This window comes from Manis pentadactyla, chromosome 2, assembly GCF_030020395.1.
Source record: "Manis pentadactyla isolate mManPen7 chromosome 2, mManPen7.hap1, whole genome shotgun sequence".
Taxonomy (NCBI): domain Eukaryota; kingdom Metazoa; phylum Chordata; class Mammalia; order Pholidota; family Manidae; genus Manis; species Manis pentadactyla.
Window position 1 is genome coordinate 110,552,494 of NC_080020.1, and position 26,045 is coordinate 110,578,538.

Consider the following 26,045-nt stretch of genomic DNA (forward strand, 5'->3'; position numbering starts at 1 on the left):
CATTTTTCAAGTTCTTTGGGGATTTCCCCTAATGATCTGAAACCTTCTGGCACCTAGTTTAAAAGGCAGGAGAGTATCTCCTTTTGACAATAAAAGTGGAAGCAATCTAAATACTGAAAAAAAGGTTCCAAAATCATCATTCTACACATGGTATTTTTCTTGTAGGGAGGTAAAACTAACAGCAACAATACTGAGTACATACTATCTACCAGGCACAGTGCTAGGTGTTGTCTCATGAATACCCCTTTCAAAACTGTGAGATAGTAATCTTTTTACAGATAAGGAAACAAACTCAGTAAACTCAAACAATTTACACAAAACTATATGGGATTTAAAGATAGATCTCTCTAAAACCCAAATGTGTGCTCCCCCGTATTGCACTGCCCCCCAACTGTTAAGAAAGGGCGTCTTGCCCAATCAAAGGCCACGCAGAATGGAATGTCTGAGAAGAATGCTGCATGGCTCCCACAGTGCCTTGCCAAGCTCAGGATATAGATGTCTAAGATGGAGCCAGAAAAGCTGAGCAGCTCTCCTGGTGGGTACAAGCACGAGGATGTCCATGGGATTGCCCCACATGGTAAGAAGGCTTCAGGAACCAAACAGGGTATTAGCCTCCTAATTGAGGAAAACCTCAGAAAATTCATTCTATGGAAGTGAGATTAACAAGAATGCCTATAAAATGCACGACATTAGTCATCGATGGCTATCTTCCCAGAAAACCCATTGTGATGCTTTGTGAACACAGTGCTGGAGAGGGTTTGGGTGCTGACTAACATCTCAGCGTGGACTCCACGACCTGGGACTTGGCAATAGGTCCTTAGATATGACACCAAAAGCATGAGCGACAAATAGGTGAACTGAACTTCATCAAAATGAAAAACTTATGTGCAAAGGATATTATCAAGAACTTGAAAAAACCTATAGCATGGGAAAAATATTTTCAGAATTACTTATCTAGCACTCAGAACACATAAAGAAGTCTTGCAACTCAGCAACAGCTCAAAAAATGGGCATATAAATGTTTCTCCAAAGAAGAAATAAATACAAATGGTAACTAAGCATACAAAAAGATGCTCAGCTTTGTTAGTCATTAAGGAAATGCCCATCAAAGCCAACATCTTACACCCGCGGGGATGGCTTTAATTTAAAAACTGGAAGTAATAAGCACTGATAAGGCTGTGCAGAAATTGGAATCCTTATACATTGCTGGGGGGAATATAAAATGGCTCTCATACTATGGAAAATATTTTGATAGTTCCTCAAAAAGTTAGAATCATACAAACCAGCAATTCCATTCTTACGTTTATATTCTAGAGAATTGAGAGTGGGGACTTAAATACTTGTACACAAATGTTTGGAGCAGCACTATTCACAATAGCCAAAAGGAGAAAGCAACCCAAATGTCCATCAACAGATTAATGAATAAATGGTGACACATACATGGGATAGAACGTTATTCAGCCACAAAAAGGAATGAAGTCCTGATACATGCTACTAATTAGATGAACCTTGAAAACATTAAGCTAAGTGAAAGACGTGTTTTCTTTCTTTCTTTCCTATATGTGATACAAAGGGGTCACATATAGGATGATTCCATCTATATGAGATATCCAGAGTAGGTGAGTCAGTAGAGAGACAAAGCAGATAGGTGGTTGCTGGGGTTCAAGGAAGGGAGGAATAGGGAGTAACTGTTTACAGTTATGTGGTTTCCAAGTGATGAAATGTTTTGGAACTAGACCGAAGTGATGGTTGTGCAACATTCTGAATGCACTAAATGTCACTGATCTGTTCACCTTAACCATAAAATCATTAATTTTATATGAATTTCATCTCAAAACATTAAAAAAATAATGATAAATATGTTAAAATAATACAGAAATTAAGTCCCTACTATCCTATCAACTCCACTCTCACTCCATTGCCAAGTTTAAATCACATTTTTCTTGACTTTTTCCATGCACTTAACATATTGGACTCTGCATTCCATATTTTTTAAGTACATATGTTCCTTTAAAAGAGCTTTAAGGGGGAAGTAAGTCAAAAATTCATTATTTCTGAATGGTAAGGGTAAATGATTTTAATTGTTTTTTATACTGTTCTGTATTTTGTAAATGTTCTTCAGAAAACATGTATTACTTTTAGAATGATATGTTAGATTTTAAAAGAATATTCCTTTAAATATGCCTGATTCACATCACTATAATCAACTTCATGACACATGACTTAGTTTTCTGAGTCAGTCTACGCCAAAAGGCTGGGCCGCAGTTATCTTTCCCACTGAAAATAAGTTGGCACTCTGATGCTCCAGTTTATGTGGAATGAATTGTTTATCAGCCCCCATTCACTCAAAAAGATAAAAGAAGTACATTGGAATTCCTGAACATTCAGAGCCAAAACATGGTGATCCTTTTCTATTGTTACTTAAAATTTCTCAGCTCTTTAGTTAAAGGCAACAGCTGTTACTCATCCTTTCCCTAAACCTGCATCAGTTGAGTGAGTCTCCTAAGCCTTCGATGCAAGGGGAGAGAGATGAAAGAACAGGGCCCTCGTGGAAGAGAGGGTCTTGTAATAACCGTGGAGCCAAGAGCGCCGGAGAGAGCTGCGTAGGGGCAAACCCCGCCCTCGTCTCCATGCGCCGGTGCGGCAGTCTGTTGCCGACAGCCTCGTACAATAAATTCAATTCCTGGAGCACAGAGGTTGAGACTGATGCATCTTTGGGTGGACTCGTGTCCCCAGCACTTGGCACAACATCTTACCCCTAGCAGGTGCTGATTCAATTCTCGTCTCCATGAGGCCTCAGGAGTCTACAGGGCGGCCCCTCCCTAACACCTCCACAGGCCCTTCTGGGCATTCCCTTCGCCTGCGGCTGCTTTGCTAACCCCTTTTTGATTCTCCGTCACTGTGCGCTGTACTGGTCTATTCTGTGTGTGTCTCCCGTAGGCTGTGAGCTAAGTAAGGCGGGGACTGAGTCTTATTGGCTGTGAAACCAAGACCTGGAACACACCTGTCACAGTATTGACACCCAGAGACTGGCCACTGAAAGAATGAGTCAGCTACCAGTATCAACTATTTCTAGAAGCTCTACAAGCTGTGCATGATGGTTTAGGCAAAAGAGGAACTCTTTATATGGACGTATGCCATCAGGGAGTGTGGGGTGACTCAGGTATTCAAGAGACATCAGTCAGAAATAATTTGGTCAAAAGCAATCTAGGACTTCCTTGGGAAATGCCAAGGTCAAGTCAGAGAGATTAAGGGACCTTAGAGTTTATTAAATCCAGGTCCCATCATTTTTCAGATGAGGTAACAGGTTAAAAAAGGGAAGTGACTTTCCCAAGGCCATACACAACTAGACCAGAGCCCAGGGCTCCTGGCCCGGAGCCCAGCTCTCTTTCTATAACACTCCCTTGGAATGTAGCTAAAAAGGGCAGGCTTGGGAATCAGACAGACGGGGATTTAATCAGACTGTCCTCCCACTTTTCTCCACACCCAGTTCCTCTGCCCGGCCCCATACCACCTAAGTAAATAAACCATGGTCTGTTCATAAGAAGGGAGACTATGCAACCACTGAATCAGATGTTGTTTTTATTTCTACATCAATGACTATGATTGTTATTACTTAACACTGATGGTAAAAACTCTTATCATATGGTGTATTGTTTTATTAAGTAGATATTAAAGTATATTTATTAAAGTATATATATATATATATATATATATATATATATATATATATATATATATATACAGTATAATTTTCCAGTATATATGGTATACTGATTCCCAATATACTTTAATTAGTATATATAGTACAAATGTTCCTAGTATACATAGTATAATTACACTTTGATTTTAAAAATCTCCATTTTTATATCTCTGTTTCTGTCTGTATGTACATAAACACAAGAGACTGGAAGAAAATACACCCAAATGCTATAGTTGGAGCCAAGTGCCCAGGTTAACCAGAAGTGAGCCTTGGCTCCATCTCATTGGTCAGGAGAAGCTAGGTTATTTGAAATGGAGTTCAGACCTGAGCCTGGCTTGGTGATTAAGTAGGAGACCCACTCATTTGAATGGAGGTTTAGTAGGTACTTGTTAGATGCAGCAGAAATTGAGAAAAGAAATCCAAGCAGTGCAGGTGAGGACAAAGACAGGATTACTTAGCAGAGCAGGCATGCTTAGCTGAGAAAGGCGGGAAGCAGAAACAAAGACTGATGGAGAGGAAAACAGGTAAATGCATGTATGACCTAAATAAAAGGAGCTGACAGGGTGAGCAGCAGAGTTTGCTCTGAGAGCAGAGGGTCTTGTAAGTGGAAAGTCCACAGTAAATAGTAGTTGGATCAGATAATGAGATTTCACTAGGGAAGTGTGCAATGCCAGAAGCCTGGAGTTAAATGCCTGGGATTTTCTGGAGGGCCTGGATTTAGGGCCATAGGTCTGTCTGGGAATCAGGAGCTCCAGCTGGACCTAAACAGTCTTGTGGTACAGACCACTCGGCTTAGCCCAGTTATATCATGCTTAGATTTTAGCAAGTAAGATGGATCGAGTGAGGTGTGTACATATTGCAGGTGAGAATCCTAATTCCCAGCTTTTAGCTCCAGGTTATGGAAGAAACCAACAGTCAAACTCTGATTTTTAAGAAGCTATAAAAGTAGCATCTTCTCATGGGCCCTGAGCCTAAAAGAAAACCCAGACCTAAAGGGTATCAGAGAATTGAGTTATTATCAGAACAAAGTCTGTTTTTTATTTCCAAATATCTGTTCACTTCCTTTCAAAGGAAGTAGAAAAATTTCACTTCAATAAAAAACCAAATCTCCATTTTTACACCTCTATTTCTGTCTGTATGTACATAAACACAGGAGATTAGTAGAAAATACATCCAAATGCTACAGTTGGAGATGCGCAAATGTCATTTTCATGAATCCATGGACAGAAATTTTGTAATTACTAAAAATGTGCGCCTATATTCTGTTACAAAGGGAGTACTGCAAAGAATATACACAGGATAATGAAGGTATAAAGCTTTGTGGAATACAGACGGAAACACCGAACTTTATAAACCAGTAGAAACTCTCTCAAACCTAAGAATCTACTTTCAAACTCATTCAAAGAAATATAGTATCCATGAACATTTTAGAGGTTTTGAATTCTTACTGACTTATACAAAAAGTTGATCTATCACAAAATGCCCTCACTGGGGGAATAGCTAATGGCAAGTACTAGTTCTCTATCCATAAATAGCATTCCAGCACTTAGCATATTATCTTGCGGCTAATAGCTTCTCAATGAACACAGTGGAGGGACATCACAACTGGTTCTAAGCCAGTGACCAGCCCAGGTCTGTGGTTCCCCATCTACACCCAGTGAGGCGCAGCCGGGCCTCCCCTGGTGATGGCCACGCACAGTGTATCAGGAAGCTGTACAGGATCAGGGCCATTCACAGGCGTACTGATGACTAGTGCACTGATTGGGAAATTGGGGTAAAAGTGTGGCTCATTAAAGTGAGCATTAAGATGAGCAAAGTCAGAAAAAGACAACAACTGCTACTCACCAATTCCAAGTGGTGGAGTGACCTACTCACCAATTCTGAGTAATTTCCAAAGACAAAAGACTCGCTTAACTTTTCTCCAAGGCACCCACCACCTCTTTTTTTTTTTAGTGTACATGATTTTTTTTCTTTACTGTTCTTCCCTCTTACCTTCACTCTGGTAAGTTCTCAAGGACAGCAATGCCAAGAGGAAAGTTGTCTGAAGGACCACCAAGAGAGCCATAGGTTCTGGTTTTCTGAAAAAGATAAGTTACAAAGAAGGGAAATTTTACTTACTTGAGCTCTGAATAGGTTTCACTGAGGCAACTGTGGTAGATAGGGATATTAAAGGCTCTCAATTCTTCTCTCCTCCTTACATCCATACTCCTTGTCACCTAAGTTTGGAGTTACCTCCCCAGAATAAAAGTGTATTTCCCTGTTCCATATGACTTGCTTTGGCCTGTGGGTGAGGCAGAAGTGATGGTGTGCCAGCTTGGAGCCTAGATCTCAGGAGACCTTGCGTATTTCTGCTTGTCTTCTTGTGTTTCTTCCTTTGGCATGACAGGACCATTTCCAGGCCTCCCTGTGGTGCCCAGGAGGAGAAGAAGCAATACGTGAAGCATGACTGTCATCTCGGCTGCTCCAGCTGGGACCACCTAGCTCAGTGGGCACTGGCCACACCACAGCCAAGCGTGGCTGATCCCAGAGGCGGGAACAATAAATGCTTACCGCCATGGGCCACTGGGGCTGTGTGACAATAGGTAAGTGGTCAGCGGATTTCCTCAAACCAAGCAAAGGTGTATGTAGAAAGTAAAAGCAGAGAAACAAAGGTAAGTATAATAGACGGGCCACAGTCTCAGAAGAGCTAAATTTGAATTATTCGTAGGAAAGTCATCTCTACTCTTCTCCCATTAAAATGTCATCTAGGAAAAATGACCACATTCTACCTAAAGAGAAAATCAGTGTTTCATTGTTAAAAGAATTTCCGGTTTTCCTTGTCTTAGATGGGGGTTGTAAACTGCAGGGCAAAGAGTGTCACTGATTCATCAAGTCCTTTGACCACGGGGCAATCCGAGGGCATGCAGAATGGGCCAGCATGACCTCAAGAAGGTTAATATGTTCTTAATTTAATAATAAGTGTGTTAGTCAGGGGAAACACTGAATTTCACTTCGCTACTTCAAACTCTGACTCATCACAGAGAAAAGCAACGAAATAATTCAAAGTCAAGTTTTGCCTCTGTCTAGCCACCTAGACTTCATCAAAAGCCAGAAATTCAGTAAACCATATCATCCATTTTCACTGCCCACACCCTCTGTTGATTTAAGTAGTATTTTACACGTAAATCAAACAACAGTGAAGACAGGAAGAGGGTAAACCAAGCCATTAAATTACTCTAGGGTGGTTGAACCTGCTTATATATGAGCCCGACTACAAGTAGAAGCACAAATCTGCCAAGGACAGCTTTTATTCCTATTCCTTCAAGCACTGCTTTCTATTACTTCTCTTCTTGGCAACAGACCATTCATACCTCTCTAAAATCTCTACTTACAACTTCAAATAGGTTCCTATACAACTGAATATCAAAGCCAGGGGGGGCAGCTAATTCAAGAGAAAAGAGTTTTTGCTCAAAACCAAAGGAGAGGCAAAGAAAAATGTCAGCATGTGATATTCACTGTGCATCTGAAATATCCTTCCAATCCTGGTCTATGGGTACAGGATCTGATTCTCCTTGCTTTTACATCACCTAAGGAATGCAAGGTGCCACCATTGGAAGGAAATCTCATCCCATAAATTTAAAAGCAGATGATTCAGGAGGCAACAGACACATTGTCCCGGTTCCTGTTTGAGGGCTAAATGTTTCTAAAACATTTAATGTTTCTAAATGTTTGTAAAAATTTGTTGTCCTAGTAAATCAGGTCTTTTACATGCCACAAAAATTAAACAAGTCATGGAGGCAGAGAAACTTCAAACTAAAAGTTAGAAGCCACTGCCAATTAAGAGTAACCAGAAATTAAAGGATAAAAGTTGTCACATAACCAAAATGAGAAGTGAGTGTTTACAAGTATCTCTCAGGCCCGGGTCTCACAGGCAAGTCTGAATCAGCAGGACAGTTTTGTCTGGAAGCCCTGCTTCTCCCCAGCGTCTCACAGCGTCAGGCGGTGAATCTGAGAGAGCACCTTCAGCAGCCGCTCAGATTGAGTGTTTCTCCTCTCATCAGTTGCAATGTGCACAGTTTTGCACCTGCTGGATAGGTGGCAACCGTCCCATTAGGGTTGTTGCCTGCCCAGCAGCAAAGTGATTATTTTGAGTGGTGTGACTGGTCAGCCACCATCCCAATGTTTCAGGCTGCAGACCACCATAGGACCACATGCAGAACTTTGAGTCCTAGCTGTTGTCTGAAACCTTCTGGTAAAAATCAATGACATTCATTAAAACTTGCAGAACGGGAGTCAGTAGATGGAAGCACATCCATGGAGCCTGCTGCAGGAAGTGCCACAGGAACAGCTCCCCTGATGGCGCAGAGCCTAGCCTAATGCTGCAGGAAAAACACAGACACCAAGGGCTAAGCTAGCAGCTTCCAAGCCCTGGTGACTGCACAACCCGTGTGATCCCCCCGCCACACCTCCTACAGAAATCCTCATCCTCTGCCCAGTGCACCAGCTGTTTCCTGGGGAGCCCCCAACCAGCACAGTGAAAAACCTGGGGGTGAGAAAGTGGAGTGTGCAAAGCTCCAGAGGCGGAAGAGTGCTTGGCACACATACGGAAGAATAAGGGGCCGGGTATGGAGTGAACAAGGAGGTGAGTGCCAGGAGGTGAAATCAGAGGGCACACAGACACCGAAAGCAGGCAAGGAAGGCATTCTCGAAACTTTGGCCTCTACTCTGAGCTGGATGGGAGCCCCTAGGCAGTTCTAGGCAGAGCAGTAACATGGGCTCTCTCACTCTGAACAGGAAAGACCCTGTAAGGAGAAGAGGCTGAAGGAGGCAAGCAGGGCAGTAGGGAGGGAAGTTAGGAGGTTAGGCAACTGTCCAGGGAGAGTGATGCCCGCGCTGACCAGGGGAAGGGCACCTGAAGTGGAAACAGTGGTGCAATCCCAGAGATTTTTGAAAGAGAGCCGGCAGGGTGTGAGGGGTGGTGACAAAGGGAGACATCTCTAATGGCTCCAAGAATTTGGCCTGAGTCCCTGGAAGAAGGGAATTGCCACTGCCACTAGTGAAGAATGGCATGTAGTGGGAAGAAGAGATGTAGTGGGCTGCACGAGGGGCTCAGTCTGTGGCATGACAAATTTGAGATGCTTCTGTGACATCCAAGCAGAGCTAGGGAGCCCCCTGCTGATTCGTCAGCTCTGCTAAGGGAGGATAGCAGAGGGAATGGAGTTCGTGGGAGGGGTCCTGGCTGGGGGATGGAGTCAGGCGTGCTCCGGGCACACGTACAGCATTTAGAGTCACAGGACTGGATGGCCCTGAGAGGGAGCACGGATAGAAGAGGGAGATGGGTGCACGCAGCTCTGGGGTGCTCCACACCCTGTACTCCACCTGCTTATGCAGATCCAAAGGAAAATACAGGATTAGGACAGGCGTTCTTACATCACCTCAAGAATCAGAGCTGCCAGTCCAGGCTGGGCTGCTGAGCTCCTTCAGAGTCAGCCAGTTGCTGGCGCGGGTTCCCCACTGGCACTCACCACTCTCCCAGCGGAGTTGGGTTTTCCTCCGCAGCTAGAAAGGCCACCCCACCCCCCACTGATTCAACAGGCTTTCCCTCTGCAACTTCCAGCACTGCCACTTCCAGTTCCCAGCAGGAAAAGGAAGTTAGGGAAGTACAAAGAAGAGCTCAGAAAGGAAAGATTATTTTCCCGCTCATCCACAGGCCTTGGCCTTTTCCCCAGATGTCTTTCTCTCTCTCTCTTCCCAGCATTCCCAGCCAGACTGAGCAGCTTGAGGTCACACCTGGTCCTTACTCCCGCTGTCTAGCAGCCCCAGAACAGAGGTACTACCCATTAAGTATCTGGTAAATGAATAAAAATTTGTACCAATTTTCTCATTCTCTCTTTTCAATTTATTTTAATGGAAACAGATTTCTTTTCAGGCCCTTCTACTTTTTCTGTTGCCAAATATTGCCTTATTCATAGTCTTCCACTGGCATTCCTTCTCTGGGTGGAAAAAAGAAGGAAAGAAAAGAAAAATTACCCACTCATTTCATAGAACTTCTCATTCAAATCTTGTCTCTTGGCCAAAGGCAGATGACTTTGTGTATCCTTCAGTATAGATACCACATGTGTAACAAAACAACTTCTGAAAAGGTTTGCCCTTTTCCCCAGCACTTCTTGTTCTGTCATTACTAAAACATTTATTCCAGGGAAGTTTCCCCACCACAAATTATTCCCATGAGAAGCAGCTTAATCAGTCATTTGCTTCCTAAGAACTTGGGTGTACTGCCAAACTCTTCAAAACTGGCTGGGTGCCCTGATGATGTCATATGCAAATACAATTTTAAAGAAAGAAGCTGTTCATCTGGGACGCGTGCTCGGGCGTGTGCACTTGGTGAGAGAGCTCTGGGTGGCAGTGCAAAGAGCGTAATGCCGCTTCCTGGAGGTTCCCCATATTTCTTGGATTTCTTTTTTTTTTTCGTGAGCACTGCTTTTTGCCTTTGGGAGTCCCTTTGAAAGGGCCTCCACCATTACAGCACAGGACTGAGGACCTACAGGTTTTCTCTCCAGTTCTACCACCCTTCCTCCTCAAGTGTCCGTGGCTGGGAGATGTGCCCATGGAAGTTTCTGGCATGTTTTCCCTTCTAAACCTACCCAGGTAAGTATTTCTACCAGCTGTGTCAGGTCAATCCTGATTTACGAGACTGAACTGGTTCACGCACAACTGATTTTCTTTTTTTTAAGCCATGTTCTGTTAAAGGTCCTTGGAATTTGGACCCCAGTTAGGATTAAAGCTAAGTCTCTAAGTGGTAAGTGAAGCCAAAGAAAGGAATGGAAAACATAGATCCAAAAGATAGGTAAGAATGTAATGTATGTTAAAGGTGATGTTTTAAATTTTTTGAGAAAAGATACATTACCCCCTCTCCCCCAAATGGTACTGGAACAACAGCCTGGACATTTGTGCGAAAAGAAAGCTGTAATAACTAAGTACATAGGCTCTGACGTGAGACTACTCAGCGTAGTATGCCTACTCTGACACTTAATAACTATATGACCATGGACAAGTTACTTAACCCATGTAAGTTTCAATTTTTTTTTCTGTAAAATGAGAATAAAGAACCAACCTCATTGAACTGGCATGGGGATTAAATAACATTATGAGAACCTACAAACAGAAAATCCAATTAATGTTAACTTTTTATCATTATTACTGTTCCCTCACTCCCTCCAACAAAATTAATTGCAGGTGCACAGAGATATAAATGCAAGAAATAACATTAAAATTACAAGAATAAGATGAGTGAATATTTATATAATTTGTTTTAGCATATGAAACCTGGAAGCAATAAAGAAAAGATTGCTACATTGATTAACTGAACATTAAAAAAAACTAGTGCTAATATTGATCCAACAACAGACTGGGAGCAATAGTTTTAATAGTTATGGCAGAGAATTATTATTGCTAATACATAAGGAGCTCTTAGAAATCAATCAAAAATAGACAGCCTTGTAGGAAAGCTGGCAAATTACATGAATATGTAATTCACAAAAAAACAAACACCAATAATCAGAAAAGAAAAAAATGGACAATATCACTAATAAAATAAATGCAAATTAAAACTATATATGTCTGTTATGTGTGTCTGTGTGGTATCCACCTGGTAAAGCCTGAAAAGGTATTGAATCCTAACACTCCTCAGAGTTTGAAGAAATAGGTATTGTTACTCTGATGGTGAAAAAGCACAAGTTTACCAAGGTTGTTTTGGCAATATCTATTAAAATTTCAATGTGTATTCCCTTTAATCCAGAAATTTTATTTCTGGAATTCTATCCCATAGATAGTATGCTTGTATATTTATGTAAATGTGTGCCTATACAAACAAATTATATATTTAAATAATATTCATTGTAGCATTGTTAATACTGAGGGAAAGAAATGAAATCCAAATAGCCATCAAAAGGAATTAGAAAGTTTAAGCATTCTACAGAGGAATACTATGAAACTGTCAAAAAGGATGAAATAGACCTGTGTGCTGATAGGGAAGAATGTCTAAAAATACTGCGTGACAAAGCAAGTTTCAAAACAGTATGCACATAACACCACCTCTGGAAGGGAAGTGTGGTGACCACGCAGCTATGGCACTGAGAGGTCCCTTTACAAGGGCCTGTCTTGGGGGCTTAGACAGGCAGCCTCTACATCTTTGGATCTGCTGCACATTCACACCTGAGCTCAGAGTTCCCCCAGGCTGCTCCGAGCCAATGGTCAAGACAAGCCTTTTCTGCCTGGGCAACCTTTGATTTGAAGTGTCCCCTCTGGCCTGGCCAAAACATTCTCAGAACTGCAGTGTGGCTGGAAGAGCTCTTCCCTCCCCACCTTCCTCCTCGCCTGTCCACTTCCATAGGTGTAGAACTCAATCAGGTTTGCAGAGCTCCTCTGACATCCCTGTTCCTTTTTCCCTTCCCAAGAGCTTCCCCCCAAATCTGCTGCATATCTATTTCTGCTTTGCTATCTCCTATTCAAAGGATCCAAATATGGTCCCAAAGACACCCAACTACTAACAGTTAGGTATTTATAGCTGGGAGGGGGTAAGGGAGGTGGGCAGGATAAGGGGAATTATGGTTAATTATCTCAAGTTATGTAATTCTGCAGCACAAAGCATCATTTAAAATGTGTTTTAATATATTTACATATGCAAATAGTGGCAATTCCACTACTTCCACATTTGAGACATGTACCCCCAACAAGGTTAAACAAGCTGATAGTGTTTTACAATTCAAATCCAGTCCAGAGCTGTAAAACAGACCTGAAAACAGGTTGGTATTTTTTAGGTACTAGATCAACCTATGAGGTTATCTTATGCTTCTGTACAAAAATGTGATCTCTCAGCTCCTGAGAGAACTACAGGCATTTAAAAAGTGTGTTTCCAAATACAGAAAGCAACCAGTATCCTGGGTAGAAAAACATACAATCATTCCCTTCTGCCAGATGGGCACACTAAGGTATGTCTAGTTAACATGTTCAAAGTCCCCTCTGAGGGTGATTGAGAGAAGAGAGAAGTGACCAAGATATAATGAAACCATGCCCTGCAGGGTAACAGTCACAGACGATTCATATTTTCCAGGGAACTGGAAGCCTCCAAGCCCCCGTCAGGGCCTCCCCAGAAATCTTCTAGATCCAGGCAAAACCAGTCATGTCGTGAGAGTATGTGCAAGATAGGTTTGTTTGCCCAGGCACTGACCTTTTTGGTGAGAAAGGGTGTCCCAGATCAGCATGCACCTCGTTATCTGATATACAAAACCCAGCTATCATAGGAAATCAGAGGATGTGCCAATCACTGTGGGATGGAGAAGCCAGAGTAGCAATTTCCCAACTTCACCATGCTCCTTGCAAAAGCCCCTCTTGCTGATGAGCACACGGATTTGAGCTAGCCTCCCATTTCCTCGCTCAGTCATACTGCAGTAAAGTTCATTGCTTTTGTAAAGGCCAGTATCCTGTGTTTGGCTTACAGTGAACTTCGGGCAGTGGACTTTGGTTACAATAACACCATGTGGGAAAATATACTCACATGACAGCATAGCGTCTGTTGATATATGTTTTCTTAAGAGTCAGCGCATGCTGCATGGTTACACAGTGGACCTCACTCTGTGTTTTCCATGAGTTCTTTTATCTTATGTTTTTCCAAGTGTTCCTTATGTCTTACATTTTCTATTTGCTAAGACACTTGTAATTGTGTCTTTTCTTTCAGTTGACTTTAGATTTCATACTCAGACTGGATATATCTTATGTGACTGTCTTCATCTTAACACAACAGTTTTAAATAATCCAGTTAACTGCGTTAATGATTTTGATCTAAGAATAGAACTTGGTATTATATTTAGATTTAGTGCTCTCATTAAAAAAAAAAGGTGGGGGAAATATGAGAGGAAAGAAATACACTGTAATTTAATTATTTAGCATATACATTTGACCTTTGAACAACATGGGTTTGAAACACACAGGTCCACTTTTAAGTGGATTTTTTCAATAAATACACTGGAAATTTTTTGGAGATCAGTGACAATTTGGAAAACATTTTCTTTTCTCTAGCTTACTTAATTGTAAGAATACCTTCATAATACACATAACATACAAAATATGTGTGAATTGACTGTTTTTGTTGTCAGTGAGGCTTCTGGTCAACAGTAGGTTATTAATAGTTATGTTTTGGAGGAACCAAGAGTTATAAAAGGATTTTCAACTGTGTAAGGGTTGGCACCCTAACCTCTGTGTTGTTCAGAAGTCAACTGTAAATGTAAGAAAGCAATTTACAAGTCCTGTCGATCACATTTATCCCAATAGCAAATACTATCACTAGCAGCTTAATTTTAAACACCAGTGAATGACTATATACTCAAGGTATGGACAGAGGACCAGCAGAGCAGCACTGACATTACCCAGGAGCTTGTTAGAAATGCAAAAATCTCAGAACACACTTTAGATCTATTGAATAAAAATCTGCACTTAAACAAAGATCTCCAGGTAATTCACATGCATATTGAAGAGTGAGCAGCACACCTATATGCAATATTTATTACATATTTTTGTCTCCAAGAATACTAATGATAAACAAAGGAAAAGATTATTTGTTTTCTTTGATAAAGCACACTGCAGAGCCCATACTAGGATACAAAGGTCAATATGAAATTATCCCAGCTAGCATGTATTGGATGCTCTCTACCAGGTGCTTTGTTACGTGATTTACATACATTTATTAATGGAATCTTCACAACATCCCTACGAAAAATGTTATGTTATTATCCCCATACACAGATAAAGAAATGAAAGCTAAGAAAGGTTACAAGTAACTTTAACATAGGTTGACATAGTTAATTCAGAACTCGAAACCAGATGGGTCACTCCCCAAAGTGTGGCTCTTTAGCACATTACATTGCTTCCTCCATGCTTTGAGTTCTTACCACAACGAATATTAATGCAAAAAAATTACTATCAGTTATAAACCTAAAAACATCTTATGAAAAATTTCAACAGTATTTATTAAACTTGACAAGCCAAAGTTTATACAAAAGAGAAAGTGTATGAAATCATTTCTAAAAAAATTTTTTAAAGTACAAATATATACTACTAAATATTTAAAAAATACTAGAATAGAATCCTGAAACAGACCCTTATATGAAGAGGAATTTAATTTACTAGAAATACAGAATTTCAAGTGAGTTGGAAAAAAAGTTGATTAAATGGTATGGGATTAACTGTCTAAAACTTTAGAAAAAAAGTTGTTACACCCTACTCTTTCATCTTATACAAAAATCTGATATTTTAAAGAGCTAAGTGTAAAAATCCAAATGAAAATAAAAGAAGAAAATAAGATAATTTAAAAAAATAACTTTTAGGAGAAAAAGACCTTCCTAAGCTAGCCAAAGCACAGAAATCATGAGATTGCAAAGTTGGTAACAGTTTAAACAGTTAAAACTTCTGTGCAGCAAAAGGTAGTTAAAAGCAAAAGCTTTTATGAATAGAAAGCAAAATGTGATAGACACTACAATGGAATATTAATCTGAAAAAGAGAAGAAAATTCTGATACCTGTTACAACATGGATGAGCCTAAAGTACACTTTGCTAAATGTAAAATCGTAAAATGATAAATCGTAAAATGACAAATCCTATATATTCTCCATTTATAAGAGGTACCTGGAGTAGTCGAATTCAAACAGAAAGTAGTCAATTTCATTAAGAAATTGCCAGGGACTGGAGAGGGGCAGGAATGAGGAGTTAGTGTTTAATGGGCACAGAGCTTCAGTTTTGCAAGATGAAAGAGTTGTGGAGACAGATGACGGCAGTGGTTGCCCAAAAATACATCCAACAGTGTGCTTAACCCTACCAGTATACTCCAAGATGGTTGAAGTGGTAAATGTTTATATTATATATTTAACCACATTAAAAACACTGGAGAGAAAAAAGCATTATACTAGGAGAAATATTTGCATCATCTGTAACAGACAAGGATTAAGATCCTGAACAGGTATAGAGTTTCTGCAATAAACAGGGATAGGAAAAAGTGACTCAATAGAAAAACAGGCAAAGGACATGAACAGGTAATTCCCAGAAAACACTTATGAGCTATAAATATTTACAGATGTTAAATTGCAGTAATCAGAAAAATGAAACTTAAATGCCACATCGGATTTCACTCATTTACTGGATTTGAACATTAAAATTAAAAAAGATAATAGCTGATGTCGGGAAGAATGAGGGTAACATTCTCATGCACTGAGTTTAAATTAGTAACTGGGGTGGGTTGCAACTGTGCAATTTGAGAGGTTGTATCTATCAAGTTGAAAAATGGACACACCCTTTGACACTCCTACGATTCTATTCCACAGAAATATTCAGGGTTAAGCACAAAGATAAACGCACAGTCTTCCCTGAAGCACTATTGGCTAATGCTGAATAATTTTAAACCCAAATGTCCATCAGTAAGGGAAAGCATGGATAAATTATATTTCTACTTTAGAATAACATGTAGCCATTAAGAAAAGATGTACAGACATGGGAAAATCTCTAAGAAGTGGTAGGTGGAAAAAATAAGCTGCACAATGTAGAGTAAAATCTCATTTACATATGCATACATATATATATATATACACATATTATGCAAATGAATAGAAAATGAAAAAATCTTACCTTCCCTCTTCTGAGAGGGAGTAAGAGTGAAGATGGTACTTCTACATTTCATTCCATATACTTCTTTACTGTTTGAATGAGAATGTATTCAATTACTATTTGTATTATTTTTAAAACAAAAATAAGAGACAGACAATCTGGAGTAAATAAATGCTGAAAACCCAGCAGAACTAAAATGAGAAGGACAAGGCTGTGAATCAAGGACACTGCTGCTGGAAAAGGACCTCTCACTTTGTGTAGCTACAAAGAAGCCTGCTTGGTGGGAGAGGCATTTCCCATAATATTTTATTTATTTATATTTCCCCATTTCATATATTTTTTTAAGTCAAAGAGAACTTCCTTCTCCAGGGAAGAGGAAAGCCAGGGCTTACTGTTCCTGTAACTGAGCTAGATGACCCTAAGATTTCCTTCTATCCAAACCAACAGTGCCTCAGCCCAGTTCCCCCAAGGAAACACACTCCTTCCTCTTAAGCGTATTACCACTGACGCCTCTTTCAAAACTGTAATAGTCATCCTGATTGGTTCTTTTCTCAGGATAAAAGGGTTATAAGAAACATCAGGGACTCCGGAACACCTCTGTGCACCCCTGTAAGTGTTCCTGGTCTTTCAGGTTAAAAGGGTAGAAAGAGGGAGACCCAGTGTGTAAGTAAGCATTCTCCTCAATGTGGCTCAAGACACTCTTAAGGTGGCTCTGATACAAAAGGCTTAGACATGTTTGCTGAGTAGCAGGAGACAGACCAGGAAAAAGATGTAAATCATAAGGAGGAAAGTTACAGCTGAGAATTAGCTCTGTCCAGCAATGAAATGTTAGGTGGTGAGCTCCCTGCCACTGGAGGCATTTTAACTACTGAATGCTAGCAGGTGAGACATCAAACTGAGCAGGCCCTGCAGATTCTGAATAGATGACTAAGTTTGGAGTCTAGTACTTTGAAAAGCTCCAAGAATGATTCTGAGGCTCACTTAAGTTAGGGAATCCTTGGCCATTCTGACTGGGGGCCTTCAGCCTCAAGGGTCTCTGAGTGCATTTTTAAAGCAGCTCAAGAGACAAAACAGGACATAATGAAGCAACACCTCAGAGTTGCTCCAGAAAGGGCCTGAGAGTTTGGGGCACAACATAGTGGTTGTAAGCACTCCAAAGCCAAATCCTGTCACCTACTAGCTGTGTGACCATAGACAAATTGTTTAACATCTCTGGGCTTCGTTTTCTTCACTAATAAAATGAGAACGACAAAACTACCACCTCCTTCCTTAGTGAAGCTTAAATGAGCTAGCATATATGTAAAGTACTTAGACTAGTGCCTGGTTCACAGAAAGTATAAACCATTACTATTTTGCAGAGGAAGAAAGTGAGCCCAGTCCCAAAGTCAGTTTTAGACCTGGGAATAAGATCCAAAGTTTCTTTCCTTTTAGCTCAAATTAAATACGCCGCATCCTATTGTGTCCTCTGCATACATCAACAATCCCCTCACTCCTCTTGAGTTGGAGAACAAGCTCATTCACAGTGTCTTCAAGCGTGTCTGTTAAGCAGCCCTTCTCGGTGGTATTTAGCACTGTGCCTCCCCCCACAGGGCAGGCAGGCAAGCAGGCACGATGGGTAGGCAGATGAAGGGGTGGCCAAGGACTATCAAGAAAGGACTCCCTGGAGTCAGGGGCAAAGCCCTTGGCTCTGGGATTTCAGCACCACTACAGCCAGCTCTGCGGTCTGACTGGGCTCCTTCACGCCTAGGTTTGCCTATAAAAGGGTGGGGAGGTTACAAACCCAAGGATCCCGCCGCCGAAAGTGCCAACTCGTGATGCTGCCATTCATGCCGCAGGAGAGACAGACGTACGCCCCGGCGCGGAAGCACCACCGGGTTTTCTTGTCCATGTGGGAGCGCCTCCCACTTGTAGGTGTAAACAGAGCCCGGGTGGAGGGAGATCGCCAACTCCACCCCGAGAGAAGTGACTGGCAGGTGGCGTCTAAGAGTGCGGAGTGGGGGGGTGGGCGGGCTGCAGACAAGAGTCAGCTAGTGCGGCGTGTTTTGAGAGAGAGGCAGAGGCAGACGTGGATCCAATGGGAATTTAAATGCAACGAACATGCCGCGACGACGGAAGAGTGCGCTCTGGAAAGAGTTACTCTTAGTGTTACGCACCAGGTAGGTGGGTCACAGGCGAGGACCCCTCAGCACCGTCCCGCGGCAGATGGAACCCCAAGCCAAAGCAAACGGGGGCAGAGGAGGCAGGCGGCCGCGCTTCGGTACGCTTCCATCCGGGAAGGGGCTGCAAAGGGGTCCGAGTGCCGCGGCGCCACCCGCGGGAAAAGCAGCGGAGGGAGCGGCGGGCAGCCTACGACCGCGCGCGGGGCTACTCACCCCAGCGGAGGGCTCCGCGAGTCGGCCCGGTCCTCGGCGCGCGCGGGCCGCGGGTGCGGACGTGCAGAGGCGGCCGGCCGGCTGTGAATCAGCTGCGGGGCGAGCGCCCAGGGGCGGGAGTTACGGGAAGGCCGCGGGGGAGGGCAGAGGGCCGAGGGCTTTTGCAATTTCCCGTCTGGCCGCGCACTCCTGGCCCTCCTGGGACCCACAGGAATTCGCCTCCCTCTGGTCCCTGGGGAAAGGGACGGGGCCCGGGGGTGCGGCCGGACTGGGCGGGCGGCGCCCGTGGCAAGGAAGTGGGAGAGGCCTGGGCAGGACCCGCGCGGGCGGGAAACGGCGCGCGCCGCTGACCCGCGAGGCCGAGAGCCCGGGAGCGGGTGTCCCCGCGCGGCCGCTCGTGGGCGCGACCTGGGGTCGCAGCTCCGGGGCTCCCCGGCAGAAAATCTTCGGGCGAAAGACCAGCGCTCCAGCCAGACTTCGCACTGTTTCCATTCGGCGTTCAGAGCGACAGAAACGTGTCCGAACGCGAGTTCTAGGATCCAGGCTCTCATTCCTGTCCAGAAACGCCCGGTCAGACACAGCCTCATCCGCAGGGACAGGTCTGAAGCCTTCGTTTCAGGGAGCCGTGTGTGCTGCCCCGGGGACTAATTGTCCTCTTAAAAAATGCCGTCCAGTATCCGAAATGCGTATTTCAAATACAGGCCCTTTGAGATACATATTGGCCCTCTCTCTGCAGTTGTGTGATGGACTACCACCGAGAGCTGTCTGGACTTGGGCACCAGTGTGACCCTCACCCTAACACCGCCTCCGGCGTGGCAGTCCTCGCCGACCCTGGGAGGAGCGCGCAGGGCCCCAGTGTCCGGAGGGGTCGCCAGGACGCCTGCCCGACGTCTACGAGGCTTGCTTTGCGGGCCTTGCGCCTGGTCAGTTAAGCCCGTTCTGGTTCGCTTTTGGGGGGTCCTGGGAAGTATCACAAATGGCAGACGGGGGGTGCGGGGTACGGGGAGGAATCCAGAATGATCAAGACGGATTACCCACGAGAATCATATCTTCGAATCACTTCCTGAATTGACTGCGTGGCTTAAAATGTCACCATCAGCCCAAATGTTACTTTTATGTTTGTTCACATTTTTTTGCCCCTCCCCAGTGTCATCCCATGGAAATAATTTTTATTAGGCCTAAATACGCTTAATACCTAATGGTGCCATGAAGACCATTATGCATAGTAAATATTTGATGCTGATGAGGAAAAGGTACTGTAGGGTCCTTTGCCACACCTCTCCTTACTTTAAGAGTCCATTAGTTTCGCCATTCGCATGGCTATGGAAACTCTGTCCAACCAGGTCTGGAAGAGTTGGAAAGGCTTTTTCTGATTCTGTATTTCACTGAATGAAAAAACGTTAATTTCTTCTTTATAGAAGCAGCTCAAAGGGGTTCTCTTAAGATGGGAAATTAAAAATTACTTTGAGTATGAGGAATTTCTAGAAAGTGAGTCTTAACTATTGTGCACACCTGTTACAATTGAAGGAAACTAAGGTGCAAAAAATTCAGTGTTGTTGGTTTGAAACCTTGGGTGTTCCCCCAGTGATATTTGAAATTGGTCCCCATACACGGAGCAAGGAGAGGCTGTAGAAAGACACAGGCCACTCCAGGTTTGTAGGTGGCAGGTTTAATAAGCAAGGGAACTTACATACCAGGCTTGTCTTGGTGGCAGGGGCAAGTTGAGTAGATCTCTACACTCATGGGCCAGGAACTTAGGAATTTATATAGAGACTTTAGGTTCAGTCACATATTGAGTCCAGATGGCCTCAATAACACATTACTCTCTCAAGGATGCATCCTTGAAAATGGCTCCAGTTGTGGAAACAGTGGGGCAAACATACATTCCAAGGATGAGGATGGAGTAAGGAGCCTCTAATTGCCTGGGTCCAATTCATGGGTCAATGGGAGGTCACATCCTCTCAATGACCTCTTCCAATAGATGCCCATATAAAATTCATGTATTTTGTGCACCATTCTAATTTCTTAAATGTATCCCCCTTTCTAGAGTTGCTATAGCACCTGTAAATTTGTGATCATACCCTTACGGTGGTGTACTAGGTGAATAATGTCCTCCAAAAATTCATGTCCTCCCAGGACCTCAGAATATGACTCTTTGGAAAATTTTTTTGCAGATTTAATAAAGTTGAGATGAGTTCCTGGATTAATCCAATGACTGCTGTTCTTATAGGAAGAGGGAAATTTGGACACAGACACCTAGGAGGAATGCCATGTGACTACTCAGAGATTGGAGTTATTCCAGAATGCCAAGGATTGCTGGTAACCAGCAGAAGCTAGGAGAAAGGTACAGAACAGATTTGTGTCTCTGAGACCTTCAGGAACTAACCCTGCCAACACCTTGATTGCAGACTTCAGGGCTCCAGAACTGTGAGAGAATATGTTTCTATTGTTTTAAGCTATTAACTTTGTGATAATTTGTTATAGGACCCCTAACAAACTGATACATAGGTATGTATGTGATACATATGCCAAAGGTTAGCTTTTTATAGTAGCCTGAAAACAGTTGCATCGAAAAAGATGGAAAATACCAGTGGCTTACTGAGCTAAGAGCTGAAACACCCTTCCTTGCTTAGCATTGACAAGATTATGTCATCATTTATTTATGTATTTATTCTGCATTCGACACTCCTCCCTAATGTTCTCTTTTTTTTATTTCAATAGCACACTCTCACCACTTTCTCCCCAGTTTCCTTTCTTTTCAAAAAGCCCATCATCTTTTTTGGGCTCCTTGATCTCCACCTGTTCCTTAGATGTTGGTGGGTCCCAAGATTCTATCCTTGACATTTTTCTCTGAATCCGTAATCTCCCAAATGATCACATCCATGCCCCTGGTTTAATTTATCATGTGCCCTATGACCCTTGAATATTCCCTTCCATTGCAATTACTCCATCTGAACTCTTGATCAACTATATACAAATATATAAAATCAAATTGTGAAATGTAATTATGATTCTATTTGTCCAACTACTATAAATATTTATAATTTCATGTTGAGCGGCTTTTGGTAACCAAACTGATAGCATTTCAAGGAACTCGTAGTTTTCTGAAGAAAGTGGCTTCACCCAGTAAGTAGTGGATGATGATTTACCATTACCCTCATGGATAAGAATTTTCTATTTTTTTGGCATCTATCACATTTGATATTTTAAAATTCACTTTTAGGTCTTACAGCATGCTGCTGAGATTATGATTGTTGGTGATAGTAGCATTATTGCTGAGAAAATTTCATGGAAATTAAAATGTTATTTTGTAAATTCATTCTTGTATTGTGAAAAACTAAATAGGTCTGAAAACTTTTTGATCTAAAATATGTCAAGCTTGGTTAGTTAAGGGACATCAATCACTTTAAAAAATAAAGGCATAGGAGGTGGAAGAGGCAGCAGTGACAAAGCAAAATGTTGAGTATTAGAGGGCCACAGGAAACTTTCAAATCTTGTAATTTCAGGGGATTCCATATAATTATTTAATTATGAATCCCTTGCCTTTCAATATCTGTTAAATGACTTTGAGGGATAACATCATCCTTAATAGTTCTAAAGGAGTTTCTTGCTTGAACTAGATATTACTTGAAGACTGGTTGATGGCTTGATTGATTTTGCACAATTACCCTCTTCTGAATATTGTAATTGTGTTCACACCTTTCAGAAATCATCAGAAACCAGACAAAGGGGAGAATTTTTATGGGCTTTTTTTTCCTCATGGGTTTTAGAGAGAATGTTGAATATGTATTTGTTTAGATAGCTTTTATTCTCTTGGCCTATGGTTATGAGAATTAATAACTATGAACACAGTCATTAATAATAAAGAAACATTCATACAGTGAGGAGAAAAGTACTTTGGGGAGAATTAGATGGAAGTTTGGGGGACTTTTAAAAACTGTTTGCTAAAACAGATCTAAAATAAGTCTGTAGTCATATTTAAATAGCATCTTCACAGACAGCATGTAGTTGGACTTTTTAAAATATCCTTTCTGATAATCTCTGCATTTTGATTTGATAAGGAGTATTTAGCACACTTATGTGTAAGGCAATTATTGATATGATTGGGTTTAGCCTACCATTTTACTGTGTGTTTTCTGTTTTGTTTGTTTCCTCTGGTTTTTGTTCTAGTTCCCCTTTTCTACCTTCTTTTACATTATATGAATGTCTTTCAGAATTCCATGTCAGTTTGCTTCTTGCTTTTTTGTTATTCCTCTTTACATGCTTTTTTAGTGTTTGCTCAATGGATTACAATATATATCCTTAATTTTCACTGTTTACTTGAGGTAATATTGTACTATTTCAACTAATAGGTCCATTTAACCACACCCCTTGTCCTTGACATTGTAGTTGCCAAATGTACTGTAGCTGTAACAAAATGAAATCTGTGATGTGATATGTATTTTAAAGAGATTAAGAGGCAAAGTAGTCTTATATGTACACACATATTTACTTTTCTCATTGTTCTTCAGTCCTCCCCAGTTATTTAAGTTTCTATGCAGCCTCATTTCCTTTAGCTTTTTTTTTTTAGTGCAGGTTTATTGGAGGTCCATTCTCTCAGTTTTCTTTTCATTTAAAATGTCTACTTCATTTCATCCTTGAGGGATATTTTTGCTGGATATAAGATTCTGGGTTAACAACTTCCTCCCCCCACATGTCCCCGCAATCAGAGATGGTCCATGGTTTTCTGGTCTCTGTTATTACTGATGATGAATCATCAATTAATTAATTCACTGTTTGCCTATATATTTATAAAATGTATTATTTTTCTCTGGTTGCTTTTAGTATTTTCTCTTTCTCTTCAGTTATCAATAGTTTGATAATAATGTGTCTAGGGATTTTTAAATTATTATTACTACTATTCATCCTGCCTGGCATTTGTTGAAGCATCTTGAATTTACAAATTTATGTATTTTACCAGATTTGAGAAGTGTTCGGGTAGTGCTTTTCCAAATGTTTTTTCTGCCCCATTGTCTTATGTCTTTCTAAGACTCCAATTACAAATATGTTGGACCCCTTTATATAGTTGTGAATGCCCATGTGTCTCTATTAGTTGTTTTCAATGTTTTTTCTCTGTGTTTTTCAGACTGGATCATTTTTATTGAACTATCTTTAAGTTTACTGGGTCCTTTTCTATCATCTTCAGTCTGCTATTAAACCCATCTGGCAAATTTTATATAATAGGTGCTGTATATATCTGTTCTAGAATTTTTCTTTTTTCTTTTTTTTGTATTTTCTGTTTCTTTACTAATGTTTTCTATCTTTTAGATCATTATGGGCATATTTCCTTACCTCATTGAGCATAGTTAAAATTGCTGCTTTTAAAGCATTGTTTAATTATTCCAACATTTAGATAATCTTGGAGCCAGTCTTTTAGATGGTTTCTTTTATGAGAATGGGTCACATTTTCCTGGTTGTTTATTTATTTTGGAGTTGTTAAATAATTTTGGATTGCAACCTGGACTTGTAAATATTATTTTATGAAGACTGGATTCTGTTATATTCCTCAAATATCACTGATTTTGTTTTTCAGTAGGGAAGTAACATGATTAGACTCAAGCTGCAAACTTGATATTCCTTGCAGTAAATAGTAGCTCTAATCTGAGTTCATATTTTTTTGGCCTTAGCCGAGCTACTTGTAGTTTGCTTTGCACAAACATAGTTCAGAGATTATCCATAATGTAGCATTTAAGCACAGTTCCTTCCTCTCCAGCTACCTCTCTCTTTTCTGCAGTCTTCCTCCTCACTTTCCCAAGGATGTGGTTGCCCCAAACTCTGACTTCTGGTTCTTGAAGCTAGATATATTGTGTATTTTCTAATGCTGTATTACATACCCACTCACTGCGCAAACTTGGGCTGTCTCAGGCTAAAAGCCATAAAATGTAGGAAATTGACTAGATTTGCTTTCTCTTCTTCCAAGTGTTGGCTCCTCTCCAACATCTTCCAGCTGTTGTTCATTCTTCACTGTCTTTAAGCATTTTTTCAAAAATATTTTTCTAGTGTTTTATGTTATTATATGAAGGTGGGTTGGTTTAATAGGAGCTACTAGGCTGTAACTGAACATGGTACTCCTGTAGTTGTATTTGAATCAGCTATGTGATTAGTTTATTGAGTGAAAATAGTGTGAATTCTTTCCTAGGTTATATTTCTTTCTAATAAATAGTCTTTTGAAATAACCCAGTTTTTCAAAAGATTGAAATATATTTACATTAGACTTCAGTCTGGAAGTTGATGAAAATCTGCTGAAATCATGTAAGTTTAATCTATTATCTTAAACGTCACTTCAGATGAAGATTTATAAGCATTAATAATACAAAGGAAAGAGTTTTAAGCAAAAATGAGGAGTGGTTAAGCTTGTCGTTAAATTTCCTCTGAATTTTGTTCAAATGCCAGAAACAATATTTATTTCAGGGAGTTACAGTAAACTGTCTTTATCTTTGTGATTCCATTTGTGCTTAAATTAATTTCATCTAGAGTGAAATGACAACTTTGCAAAGGCACTCACTTCTGTATTCAATCTTGTCAACTTCTTACATGTATCCTTTTTCATCTAATTCTAACACGACAGTAATTATTTTGTCCATTGCAAATATTATCAGATGATGCTCAGTAACTTCGGAATAATGCTTGGGTCATTATCATACTCCCAAGGCATTGTGAGGGGAGCAGGCCAGTGAGAAATGTTATTCAAGTTCAACACAAAATAACCAAGCTAAACTAGAATAAAATGAAACACATCAAGAGAGAAATGTTATTAAATCAGTGTTATTAGATCTTTAGCAAAAATAATTGTAAGAACTTGCCTTCCTCCAAATTTTTGGAGCATCATACCTAAAAATGAAGGTGTAAATGCTTTGAAAAGGATGATAATAGACTATTTATTTTGAAAATCTTCCCCTGTTCAAAGGGAGAGAAAGAGAAGGGAGGGAGGGAAGAAGGAAGACAATTCTATTTGACTGGAAATTTAAGCTTACAAACATTTGTCATTACAAAATTATAACACACACACACACACACACACACACACACACAGATGCTCATTACAAAAAAATATTGTTTATTGGGGAGATGGAGAGATAGGAAAACTAGAACATTGTAATAGCCACAAACTACTAATGACCTAAAAGTCTTCCAGTAGAAGACTGACAACACTTTATGATTCATTCTTTCAAAAGAAGGAAGATTATCTGTATGTGCTTTTATGGAAATATGTCCAAGATAAAAAAGTTTGAAGAAGCAAGAGTCAGAAATGTATATTTGTATGTCCGTGTATCAGTTTAAGGTGTAAATGTTTATGGGAT

General features: G+C 40.9%; 1 protein-coding gene across 9 annotated transcripts in view; it reads right to left on the reverse strand.

The window, feature by feature from the left end:
• Window positions 1-18,931, reverse strand: part of OSMR (oncostatin M receptor) — a 56,029-nt gene extending 37,098 nt beyond the window's left edge. For 2 of the 9 annotated variants that reach the window (XM_036910827.2, XM_036910826.2), the window contains exons 1-2: window positions 18,706-18,925; window positions 5,696-5,781 (exon numbers count right to left, since the gene is read on the reverse strand). In XM_036910827.2, coding sequence (XP_036766722.2) covers window positions 5,696-5,768 — 73 coding nt within the window. In that variant the 5' untranslated portion in view covers window positions 5,769-5,781; window positions 18,706-18,925. Of the gene's footprint in view, window positions 1-5,695; window positions 5,782-16,354; window positions 16,423-18,113; window positions 18,244-18,486; window positions 18,678-18,705 lie in introns of those variants that run through there. The other 7 variants (XM_036910833.2, XM_036910831.2, XM_036910832.2 and 4 more) reach the window with 7 other exon arrangements.
• Between the last annotated feature and the right edge of the window lie 7,114 nt (window positions 18,932-26,045).